At 45.4% G+C, this 12,085-nt stretch overlaps 1 protein-coding gene across 2 annotated transcripts; it reads left to right on the top strand.

Annotated features, from left to right (window-relative positions):
* The first annotated feature begins 383 nt into the window (after positions 1-383).
* BZW1 (basic leucine zipper and W2 domains 1) lies at positions 384-10,290 on the top strand. 2 transcript variants are annotated; one of them, XM_039555037.1, is made up of 12 exons: positions 384-498; positions 922-995; positions 2,761-2,937; positions 4,545-4,639; positions 4,885-4,950; positions 5,220-5,355; positions 5,946-6,055; positions 6,172-6,342; positions 7,248-7,394; positions 7,712-7,850; positions 8,699-8,821; positions 9,066-10,290. In XM_039555037.1, exons 2-12 carry the CDS (start codon positions 932-934, stop codon positions 9,095-9,097), a joined length of 1,260 nt encoding a protein of 419 aa, XP_039410971.1. In that variant the 5' UTR covers positions 384-498; positions 922-931; the 3' UTR covers positions 9,098-10,290. The 2 variants fall into 2 exon arrangements, with proteins under 2 accessions (XP_039410971.1, XP_019145841.1); XM_019290296.3 differs by lacking the exons at positions 384-498; positions 922-995 and having other exon boundaries at positions 2,860-2,937; positions 4,545-4,550.
* Positions 10,291-12,085: the final 1,795 nt, after the last annotated feature.

Raw genomic sequence — 12,085 nt, 5'->3', positions numbered from 1 at the left:
TGTTACCACCAGGATCTGAAAGAAGAAATTATTACAATTGCAAGAGCAAATCTAGGGTCAAGTACCACACAGGTATGGTATTAAAGTTCGATGCACCGCAGGTCCTGGTGCTGCCCCCGGCGCTTCTTGTCTGCTGCGCTCCGTGGGCCACAGACCAGGCGAGGCGGGACGTGTCCCTGCGGTGCTGAGCGGGCTCCACCGCAGGGCCGGGGTGCGCGTGGGGCACCAGGCGCTGAGTCCCGGGCGCGATCACCCCCGGGTAAGGCTCGACGGGGCAGGCACCAGCAAGTGGGCAACACACGCGGCCCCGAGAGAGCCCGCCCCGTTTGCCGCCCCTTCCCTCCATCCTCTCGGGCGGGGCGGGGCGGAGGGCGGCCCTCCCTTCTTCCTCTGGCGTCGGTTCCGCTCGTAGAGCTCTCGCTGCTGCCGCTCCTCGCTGCCGTTCCTGCCCGTCTCCGCTCCGGGCCACTCGGGCGTTTTCTCTCTGCCTTAAAGTCGGTGAGGAGACGGGCGCGGGCGGGAGGCGGCCGGCTGCGACAGCCCGGCCCGTAAGGGCCGCACCGCGCTGCGCCGCGGTGGAGGCGGGGGAGGGCGGTGGTGTGCCCCTTCTTCCTCCCGCGCACGGGCACCGGGAGCGCGGCAGCGTTGGCGGCAGCTGCGGCACCGCTAGCTCGGGCCGTGCGGCCTGGCCGAGGGGCGAGAGGGCCGGGCACGGTCACTGGCACCGTGCGGGCCCCGGCTCCGCCCTGCGGCCGCCTCCGCCCGGGGAGCCCGGTGCGTGCCGGGAGCCGGGCGGGGGCCGGCGCCGCCCGCAGCCGCCCAGCGCCGCGGGAGCGGGAGGGAGGAGCGGCACGGCGGGGGCGAGCGGGCAGCGCGGCCCCTGCCCGCAGCGTCCTCACGGGTGTCTCTGCTTCCTTGCAGGGTGTCTTTTATGAATAATCAAAAGCCGCAGAAGCCGACACTATCGGGCCAGCGTTTTAAAACCAGAAAAAGAGGTGAGTTACCGTGCCGTGCCCGCTGCCAAGACCGGCTGCCGGCGCTGTGCGTACGGTAAAACGTCGGTTTCTGTCAGTAAACAAACCAGTGCCTTCATGCGCTCACCATAAACCTTTTACATGAAGCCCCACTAAGTGCAGAATCTTGAGGCTGACCCTGGGTGCTGCAATGTTCTCTGCACTAATAAATAATGTTTGGCAGTCAGAATTGTCATTGGATTTACTGTGATAACCTTGGTCTAAAAGATGGGCATTCTAGAACCGTCCTGAGTGTGTTTAGCCTGCAGGCAGAAGGATCTAGTACCCCAGAATTACAGGGAGCTCCAACGTTGTTGCAGGTTAATATGCACATCTAAGGAGCATCTACCAGAGTAAAAATTTCAGTCTTAGCCCCTGGATAAAAGTTACATTGTCCTCTTCTAAATTTTAAAAACTTGACAGAAAAACCCTACCAAAAAATCCTACAAACCCACCCACCCACACATCTCCTAGTCAACATCCAAAAAACCCCCAACGCATGGGATATGCAAAGGCCTGTCTCTACATGCACAGTTACTTCCATAAGAAGAGTTGGTGACTAAAGAGGTGGGATGAGTAACGTAATATTTTGGTGGAGCTTTTTTCCAGCAAAGAGGAAGTAGGGACAGCTCTTAGAGTTTCTGTTCAGTACAGTTTTACTTGTATACCAGCAGTGTTCCAGCTCTAACAGGCAGCTTTAGGGATGCTGTACATGCAGAAGCACACTTTGATTTATAGAACCTGTTCGAATGTCAAAGCACCTTGAGAATCTCTTGTATGAGAGAGTTTGATGTGGGCTGTCCAGCAGGTGAAATGCCAGCAGTCATGGGTTTAGTCTCTTTTTAAGCACTTAACCGTAGTTCAGCTTTGAAGCAGCTCTTCTGAACAATATGCTGCGTGGATCTGTCCTGGAAAATAACTGATCCAGTATTTCCAGACTTGCACCAGCTGTTACTAATGTGTTGATACTTGCATTGATGCTTGGACACCAGTATGCCATACTAAGCTGCTAACAGAATTGGCTAAGCTGTTGTAGACAGCACTCAAAATAAGATCTGCAGTTGAGTTCTCTTATCTTTGGAAACTTTTCATCTCATGATTTCCATAATCTAAGGACAAATTGAGATGAGGAAAATTGAAGACCTCTTGTCTTTAAGACTTTCTGTTAGTTACATGGGTGGATTTGTTGCATGTTGACTATGCCCCCCCTGTAGTAAAAACAAGGCAATGATCAGCAGATGTGTCTCAGGTATGAAGAAGTGTGTGCTCTGCTTAACAACAGCAAAGGATGCTAAATAGATCTGCAGTTACAGTCCATTAACTTAGCTTGTATGTCTACATTTCCCCCTGGCACTTGAGGAAAAGTAATTGCCTCAAACTCACGTAACTCCAGGTTAAGAGGAAGGGATGGTCTTCATAGCCACAAAGCAAATTGCCAGGTGACTTGGATGTGATAATGGTATGCAGTTTGTCAGTCAGAATATTTCATCTGAAACAGAGAGAGGCCCAACAAGCTGAGATGAACCATGGGTAATGGAGTCAGATGTACAAAATTGTAGGGACAAGTATTAAGCATTGCCTTCCAGCATGAGCTAAATCTCTGGTTTTGGAGGGAAAGAGTGATCTAAGATGAGAATAGGGGTATAAGAATCAAACTGAGAAGTCAGGTAAGCTTTATTAGAGCCCAGTAATGATCATCACAAAGAACTCTTCATGGAAATCTTCTTTCAACACTTTTGCTTTACAGATGAAAAAGAGAGGTTTGACCCTACTCAGTTCCAGGACTGTATTATTCAAGGTTTAACTGAAACTGGCACTGACTTGGAGGCAGTAGCAAAGTTTCTTGATGCTTCTGGTGCAAAACTTGATTATCGCCGCTATGCAGAAACACTTTTTGACATCCTGGTGGCTGGTGGAATGCTGGGTGAGTCCCTTTGGTGTGTCTGCTGTCAGCTTCATTCACTTCATTCTGCGAAAGTGTTTTCTTTCAGTGTAAAAACTCTGCTAAAGAGCCCATTGAGAGTGTAGAACAGGGTTTAAGTTAATCTGTGGTAAACTACATGACCATCTTGGTGACTGAGCAGTTACTGTAGAAATACTCTGTATAACCTGCCTCAGTTTTACTTGAGTCTGTTTGCATTCCTCAAAGTGTAGATTGTAGAAACACTGCTTAGAAGAAAGTACTTTGGATTTTTGGGTGTGGAGGTTGTGGTTGGTTTTGTTTGTTTGGCTAGTTTTTGTTGGTTGGGTTTTTGGTTTTTTTTACCAGGAGTAGATCTTGACTCTGGTCAAGTTCACTTGTAATGATGAGAGATGGATGAATGCTTGTTTCAGGTGTGTGGTCTGTGTTAACAAGAACAGTAGTTGCCCGGAAAGATTCCGACATGATCCTGTGCTTTTTGCATCCTGCCTTGTTATTTTGGAAAGGAAACTTTTTTACAGAAGAATCTGAAGCGCTCAGTCTTGGACGTGCTATTGCAAATTATTTGTTGTTGACAATAGTGAGGTCATGGGCTCTAGCAGACATCAGGGAGTGAGAAATGAGAGGGTGGTCAAGTCAGCAAAAACCACGGGGACTGAGGAAGTGAAATGTGATGACAGGAAGTGTTGTGAACTCATGTACACAATGAGGAACAGATGCTCACCAGCCAGGTAAGCACATACTGTAATTCTTAGCATATGTGGGTTTACATTCAAGAGTCTGAACCAGTGCATAGTGTGTTAGGAAGTGTTCCTTCTAGGAATGAGGCTGATGGGGAAGAGAAAAAGGCATTGCTGCATTAATGGTGATAGGGGGTGCTTTACTCAACTCCCTCCCTGTAACAGGTAGCTAAGAAGACCAGCTTTGATTTTCAGTCAGATGAGGCCAGAATAAAAACTGACATCCTGTTGCCTTACCAGCTTTTAATATTATTGCCATAAATATTAATCTCTGGTTTTAAAGTCGTGTTTCTGACTAATACATAACAAAAGGATCTCCATTGTATGAGGATGGCATAGAAATCAATGAGGTGTTCTGGCACTGAAGCTGGTGACCTGAATGCACCTTCATTAGTGAAGCAGCCTAATTACTAAAGTTTCAAGCTCCTCTCTGGGGCACTGAATTTTGAATGTATGTCTCTACATGTTTCAGTCTACTGTTGTGACTCTGTCACAAAAAAGGCATGAAGCAGCACTATTGCAGCAGACACTAAAAAGACACTTGCTGGAATTAAGCAGCTTCAGTGGCTTCCTTTAAGGGAAGAGGAGCTCATATGGCCATGTTAACTTACTCATGTAAACAAGATGTTGCCAATCCCCTTAGCAGTAGGGTGCCAGAATATTTAAATGTTCAAATCTAAGCTCCTGATTTTAAAGTTCTGGTGCAGCAGTGGAACAGATGGAAATGCAGGGGTGTCTTCAGTGATCAGGTCATTCAGTTCATCATGAAAGGACAACATGTTGTATGCTATGGGTGTTGGAGTTCTGCTGTGGAGGCTGTTCAGTGCTTTCACTGGGAGTAACACTACTAATGCTGAAATCCTCTTCCAGCCCCAGGTGGGACCCTGGCAGACGACATGACACGCACAAACGTCTGTGTGTTTGCAGCACAGGAAGACCTAGAAACCATGCAAGCATTTGCTCAGGTTAGTTCTGAAATGAGGACAATTTAACTTAAAGCTGTTTAATGGCCAAAAATTAAATGTTTGTGTAGTTTTAAATATAGGTAAAAATAATGCACGGCTTTAAGAAGCAAACTGGAAGTGGTAGAGTAGAGGTGTTCCAAGCTGTGCTGTAAAGAGTTCAGACCTACTTCACTGAACTTAGTTTTTTAAAATTCTAATCAGATGATACTTCAGAGCAAAAGATAACGTACTCTATGTCTTTTTAGGTTTTTAACAAACTAATCAGGCGTTACAAGTACCTGGAGAAAGGCTTTGAAGATGAAGTCAAAAAGGTATTGAGTGGGTTTTTATCAGCAGATGAGTAAACCTTCACATTCTTCTAATTAATCACTTTGTAGAAGGGTTACATCATAAAACAGATTATTAAAATACAACCCTTGTAAGTTGTTAATAGAAGAATGGCTGGCTTGCATGACTACTAGTGATTAGTGCTTCTGCTAGTTGAATAGCTTGATGAAACAAAATCGTTTAACGTGGAGGTACTGGCCAAAGTTTAGTGAGAGATGGTAGTTTTATGCAGCTCTTCTTATTTGTCCTGCAGTTGCTGCTGTTCCTGAAAGGGTTCTCAGAATCTGAGCGGAACAAACTGGCCATGCTGACGGGTATTCTGCTTGCCAACGGGACACTCAATGCATCAATTCTCAACAGTCTCTACAATGAGAACTTGGTTAAAGAAGGTGAGTGTCTCCCAACTCCTCCCTTAGGAAGGGGAGATAGAACCATGACAAGTAGGTGGAAATTGTGATGACAATACACCCTTGCAGCTCACAAGCTTCCTCTGGTGATAGATTGATTACAGGATTAGTAAAGGTAAATGTGATGCCCCACAACCTGGAAGATCTTGTTAAGAGTTAAGAAAATTAGTTTCTTGAGAAAGCTTGTGTGTAGGACTTCCTGCATGACACTGGGGGTTGCTGTGTTGGGGGCTCACTAGTGTTCCCAGCAAGACACTACTGTATTTTGGAGAGGGATCTTTCAGGATGCAAAAGGTGTGTCATGTCTTTAGGTTGCTTCCTAAATTGCAGCAAGAAGAGTTGAGTTTAGTACAGGGAAGAGTTGGTGCTGATGAATGGTAGGAAAAGTCTCCAGCATGCTGGAGGCCACAGTGTCCTTGGGCAGAGAGAGGTACTGCAGACTGTGCCGGGGTTCATTGGAAGCACAGCTGCTGCTCTGAATACACTCTGACAAACAAGGTACCCTGCACTGAGGCCTTATGATTCCCTGTGTTCTGAATTTCACTAGTAATAGACCTATTCCTATTGCACAGGTGTTTCTGCAGCTTTTGCAGTCAAGCTGTTCAAATCATGGATAAATGAGAAAGACATCAATGCAGTGGCTGTCAGTCTTCGCAAAGTAAACATGGACAACAGGCTCATGGTGAGTACCACTGGAACTACTCTGCTGCTACATAAGCCAGTTTAGTGAACAGCATTTGCCAGCAAAGTACTCAACACACATTTCTTTTACAAAAGAGTTGTAAACTTCATTTTCAGGAGCTCTTCCCAGCCAACAAACAAAGTGTTGAACACTTCTCCAAGTACTTCACTGAAGCAGGACTAAAAGAACTTTCTGAGTATGTTCGGAACCAGCAATCCATAGGAGCTCGGAAGGAGCTGCAGAAAGAACTGCAGGAGCAGATGTCACGGGGAGATCCATTCAAGGATGTAAGTGTTTGTAGACAAGGTGGAGGTGCTTTCTGTCTTTCTGTCCCTCTCTTTCATACTGAACTTAGCTCTCACCAGGAATTAAAATGAGGACTGGGAGGGTGGTTGGTATTAGCTTTGTGGTCTCTGTCGGTTTGGCCAAATTTAGAAATATATCCTCCAAGAGAAGGCAGGCTATAACCACCCCTCCCCCACCAGCTTCAGGAAAAAATACATTTTCTTCGAAGGAAATGTGAAGGAGATAAAAAGTATTTAACAAACACGCGGGAAAAGGATAATAATGCTAAATAATAAAATCTCTCGCTGTGGAGAAAAAACCTGGGAAAGCGTTCGAGTCCTCCCTTTGGTCTACTTGGAGCTGGGGCTTGGCCCAGGGCCAGGCCCTCTGTGCTCGGTGGAAAGTCCTCCCAATGTGTTCTGATACTGACACAGTCCAGCAGAAAAGAGAGAAAATCCAAAATTCCAGGGAAGGAAAAAAAGTTCAACTCTCAGTCTCTCTCCAGAGAAAAAGAAGCTGAACAACTGGCCAAAAGCTGACCTGGGAGCAGCAAGCCGGGTGCTTCCTCAGTCCCCTGCCACAGCTGAAAAAAGTCTCTATCTCTGTGTGACCTTGAACAAGCTGCACACTGCTTTGAAGAAGTTTTGCTTAGGGTTTCTTTCCCCCTCTCAGGCTCAGTTTAAAGGCATAGAAAGGTACAAAATTAATTCCTGGGCATAGGGCAGTGATATGGGATACACATCATAAAGTAACCCCAGGACATGGTCTTTCCTTAATGTCCTGAATCCTGCTGTATGATCAGGTTGGTTGTCATTCTGAAACCTTCTGGGTTGCCTTTAAAAGAGAAGTTTTAATTTAGCTTAGTGCCATATGTGACTGTTGTGCTGACTCTTACTCTGCCTGGCAGATCATCTTGTACGTGAAGGAGGAGATGAAGAAAAACAACATCTCAGAACAGACTGTGGTAGCCATAATCTGGTCAAGTGTAATGAGCACAGTGGAGTGGAACAAAAAGGAGGAGCTGGTAGCAGAGCAAGCCATTAAGCATTTGAAGGTATTGTAACTTCAGTATGGACTTCTGCACCCCTTGGGTAGGGCTTGGTTTTCCTTCTGTCTGCAGCTCCCTTTTATATGTTAAAGGCTACAACCCTGCTGGTGTAGAGACAGCATGAGATGGGGAATTCGCCCCCTTGTGAGGGGTATTGCAGGCCAAGGGCCTGAGGGAGAGGCAGTGACTGCTGCAGAGCTGCTTGGGGTGGGGCAGTGGTTGCAAATTTCTAAGCAGTGGCTGATGGAAACTGCAAAACCAGCTTTAGTCAGGTGCTAAATGTGAAGTGCTCTGTGTGTGCCAATTTGTTGTTTTTGTTACAGCAATACAGCCCTCTACTTGCTGCCTTCACCACCCAAGGTCAGTCAGAGCTGACTCTTCTGTTGAAGATTCAGGAGTATTGTTATGACAACATTCACTTCATGAAGGCCTTCCAGAAAATAGTGGTGCTCTTCTACAAAGGTAGCTTCTGTGGGGTTGTACTTTCAGGGGTTTCGAGTTTTTGGAGGGGTTGGTGTTGGTTGGTTGGGGTTTTTAAAGCTTCTGAAACAGAATGCTTCGGTTCTGATAAATTCTTCAGGGAAGATCAGTGCTACAACATTGCACTTCATGAGCTGAAGAATATTCTATCTTCTGTTTGTAAAAATGCAAAGGTGCATGTGGCTGGTCCTTGGCACATGGGGAAGTGCAAAACAAAGTTGCTGCCTGTCTACAGTAGATTGGCTTAAGAGTTGTAGAACAAAGATAAATTTATATTTTAAGTTCCATGATAGTGTATTCTTCTTAGTTCTCTTAACTTTGACTATGAGTAGCTGGAGATTGAGGCCACCAATGTGTTCTGGGCTGCTCTAGGCTCTTTTTAAATGTCTGATAAAAGGTGTCAGTGAAAACACAACTGTGCACCTGTGGAAACTTGTTAAACTGAAGATTACATTGTACTTGCAAAATTTAAAAAACACCTAAGCACTTCTGTCATGTACTTCAGACTTTAAAAGAATTTGCATCTGTTCTTAGCTGTTAACTGAACCTTTGCTTAGGGTGTACCATCTCAAATAACTCTGAAATACTCCAGACTGTTAGTGGGAGTGAGAGTGCAGATCCTAGATACGGCGCTGAGGAAACTCCCAGCATGAGGAACCATCCCAAATGCCTGGTTCTCAGAATTTCAAAACTGAAGGCACTCCTTCAGGTCTGTCCAGCTGTAACCAGAGAAGGAGTATGTGATGCTGCTTCTAGGGGAGGAAGCAAAGGCTGCCAGTCAGGTTCTCAGCAGTTTGCTGTGTTAATATTGCTCTTGCTTATCTTTACAGCTGAGGTTCTGAGTGAAGAACCCATCCTCAAGTGGTATAAAGATGCACACCTTGCAAAAGGAAAGAGTGTTTTTCTGGAGCAGATGAAGAAGTTTGTGGAATGGCTCAAGAATGCTGAAGAAGGTAAGCAGCAGCTTAGCTCTGAAGTGGAGCTTGTTCATTCTGGGAACCCTAATGCAATAATGTTGTGTTTTGGAGTGGGGGGATGTTAACTGTCCCCCCTGAGACTGGTGTGCCCGCTCCCCTGGGTGCCGGTGAAATCCATGTGGAGCCAGTAGCAGCTGTTGTGTGGGATGCAGGGCAGCAGCTGAGCTTGGGGCTGGGGCTGAGCCATGGGCAGGCTGCTGATGAGGTCTCTCCGTTGCAGAGTCGGAGTCTGAAGCTGAAGAGGGTGACTGACCTGTGAAACTCTGGCCTCAGTAAAGCAAACAGGAGCTGTAGATAAGTGTCATGTCTCATGTGTCTTTCTGATTCTTACATCCTACCTCCCTGTATCAAGCATGATATAAGGGCTCTCATGTCAATTTATTTTAACTGTTTTCTATAGTTATTGAAATACTGGATTTAGTTTTTAAAACCATGTTCAAGTAGTTTACAGGAGCTGTTAGATTTGACTCTTAACCTGCATTTGTCCTTTCAGTTACCTTCTACCTCCTGTATTTTCTACTGTAATAATGTAATTTAAGGCCTTCCACAGTGAAATCCACTTCATCTGTTGGGATTTCTGTCTGTATTGGAGTAGATGTGATATGGTGAATGAGACTTAGGGCAGTTCTGCTTGCAAATTAAACTGTAAAAAAGCCTCCCAAGTGAAGAGGCCATCGCTTGTGTGGCACTGCAGTCTGTACCACCAACTAGCCCCCATCATAGGTGGCTGTCCATGTCCCCAAGTACTTTGTCATCCCTTTACCAGTCTTCCAGCATAAAGCAATCCTCTATTCCAACTCCTGGGGAAGGTGGGTTTGCCCCACTGCTGGAAAGAAGCTGTTGTGGTGGCAGCAATTGGTACTGTGGTGAGACATGAAGAGTGACATCTCTGAGCCTGCTGGCTGTCACAGCTGGTGGCCCATGTTCCTGAGGGGCTGTCAGGTGGCCTTGCATCTCTGGGGGTGCCTTCCTTTCCCCTTTTCCTCATGGAAGTACAAGCAGTGCTGTTCCACATAGAGCTGCCCACCAGTTTTCTCAGGCCAGGTGCTGCTCCTGGCAGGGCTGGGGCAGGGAAGCAGCTCCTTTGTGCTGCTCTGTAAATGCACAGCTGCTGCGACCTAAGGCAGCCAAAACTCCACCCCTCCCCCTTGAAGTTTAGAGATTCTTTTATGCTGGCAGCTCACATGCTAAACCAAACAGCTTATCTGCTCCCTGAAACTTTAATTCCTAATGGAAATTCTCAGGACAGTTCAATTCAGAAAGATTGGGAAAGTCTATACTGTTGCAAGCTAACAGCATTAACTGAAATACTGGTAACCAGAGTACACCTACTAAAATAAATGAAAAATTGGTCATCACAATGCAATCTGTTCAATACTACAGTGATCTTCCTTACTTTGTAACCTTTTTTTTTTAAAGCAAATAAAGGCCATCCTTACACTTAATGCCAAGGGCTGTCTCTGCTCCTTATCTGAAAAGAAAGTGACACTATAGGGTACAAAGCAGTGCACCGTCTTTTGCCTAACTCAACGACTGTTGAATAACATGTAATTAAAACAATTTCTTGCTGTTAGGGTGCTCTCTTCCACATTTAAAGTGCTCATGTCCCATGACTTTGAAAACCAGGTTCATCTGTATAATAAAGAAGCTTTATGTCAACATTTGGTAAATATCCAAGAAGTCATACTAAAACATAAGGCACTTACAACACAACCAAATCAGGAGTCAATGGTGTTTAAGTTCCTTTGGTCCCTGTGACTCAGCCTGCTTAGCTGCAGGAGCCTGTGCCCTCTTTCTGCCTTTCAATGGAGAGAAGAAAGGAAAGCACTATACCATAAGAGCAGTGCTTGTTTGGGACATACTCCAGCATCTTCTGAACCAGGTCAAAGAGATTCTTGTGGTCAGAATCCTGGCATGTCATGAATTCTTTCATGAAAATAAAAAAATGTTTGGTTGTTTATCTTAAATTACACTTAAAGTTTCTGTCCTCAAAGGCATTTTCCCTGTCACATCTTACCTTCAGTGGCTTATAGGGGGTTGATAAGTATCTGCCACCAGGATTTTATTCATCCCAATTGAGCTGTCCACAACAGAAAAATTTTCATTTCCTTAGCCAAACAGACTGTATGTGTTACTCAGACTTTCTGTTTTGTCCCTGCAGTAGAAGTTTACCAACGTGTGTGTTCGTAGCTTGGGATCTGATCTGGGAATATTCCACAAGAGTGGCCAGCTTGTCAAACACAGCAAAGGGATGACTGGCTCTTAAACCTAATCTGAAAATTTTTAAATTACACTATAGCAGTCCAGGTACATAAAAATATAATTACCTGCTTTTTAAAATCATGTGATATGGCAAAGACCCCCAGGGTCATTGCCATGGCTCTGAAGGGAAACCTAGAGAGACATTTTTGTTCATTGTTAGAGGAAGTTATTGAGAACTATTTTTCACCATACCCTGCAACCAATAATCGGTTTCAGATTAAGGAAAAAAGAGCTGTAGTACTCTGTTTCCTGAAGTTAGTGTGTACTAAGTTTTATCCCTTGAGGATTTTTCCCCTTGATGCTACTTTTTTTTTTTTTTTACTTTGCTGATGAATCTCAAGTTTCAGCAATACTGTCAAGATTACAAAGTTGAGGTATTTGAATTTGCTGATGGTGACAGATGAAGCTACATCTGTTACTAGCATGGCTTGTAAATTACAAATGTTAAGAGGGTGATCCTTCACACCAAGCTGCTGCCAAAATGTTGACTGAAGGCAATGTGTAGAAGTGTTGTGCTCGTACCCTTCCCTTGTGCCTACATCTCTCTTCAGTTTGGCAATGGAGAAAGGCAGCTGAAGTTCTTGCATGAATCACTCCCCTTAGTCCCTGCTTCTCCAGCATTTTCACTCACCTGAGGAGTATTACAGACACTGCATCATTGTAAGGTTCACAGCAACTTACAGGAAGTAGTGCTGCTCCAAGGCAGTATTCCATGAGAATACACTGTATGCTCCAAACATCTCATGGTTGTGACTATCCCAGTGTTGTGAAAGGATTCAGAAGGTTCTTGATACCAGACCCCAAAACAGTCCAAGAGCTCAAGGAAGAGAGCATTGCCCTGCTGCAGCGCAGCTCAACAGCGTGTGAAACCCCTCAAGTGAGAGGTCAGCCTAACAGGCTGCTACTGGCCATGGGTAACTGCAGGAGCTCTCTACTGGCCTGTGGGCTCCTGTCTAATACTCATCATCAAATACTGCA

This window comes from Corvus cornix, chromosome 7 (assembly GCF_000738735.6).
Source record: "Corvus cornix cornix isolate S_Up_H32 chromosome 7, ASM73873v5, whole genome shotgun sequence".
Taxonomy (NCBI): domain Eukaryota; kingdom Metazoa; phylum Chordata; class Aves; order Passeriformes; family Corvidae; genus Corvus; species Corvus cornix.
Note: the sequence above shows the minus strand (reverse complement) of the source record. Positions and strands in the feature narration are given on the sequence as shown.

Coding starts and splice junctions, on each gene's coding strand:
- BZW1 (XM_039555037.1), top strand. CDS start 932: ATGAATAATCAAAAGCCGCAGAAGCCGACACTATCGGGCCAGCGTTTT. Junction 996..2,760: donor TTTTAAAACCAGAAAAAGAG/GTGAGTTACCGT, acceptor TTTGCTTTACAG/ATGAAAAAGAGAGGTTTGAC. Junction 7,395..7,711: donor AAGCCATTAAGCATTTGAAG/GTATTGTAACTT, acceptor TTTTTGTTACAG/CAATACAGCCCTCTACTTGC.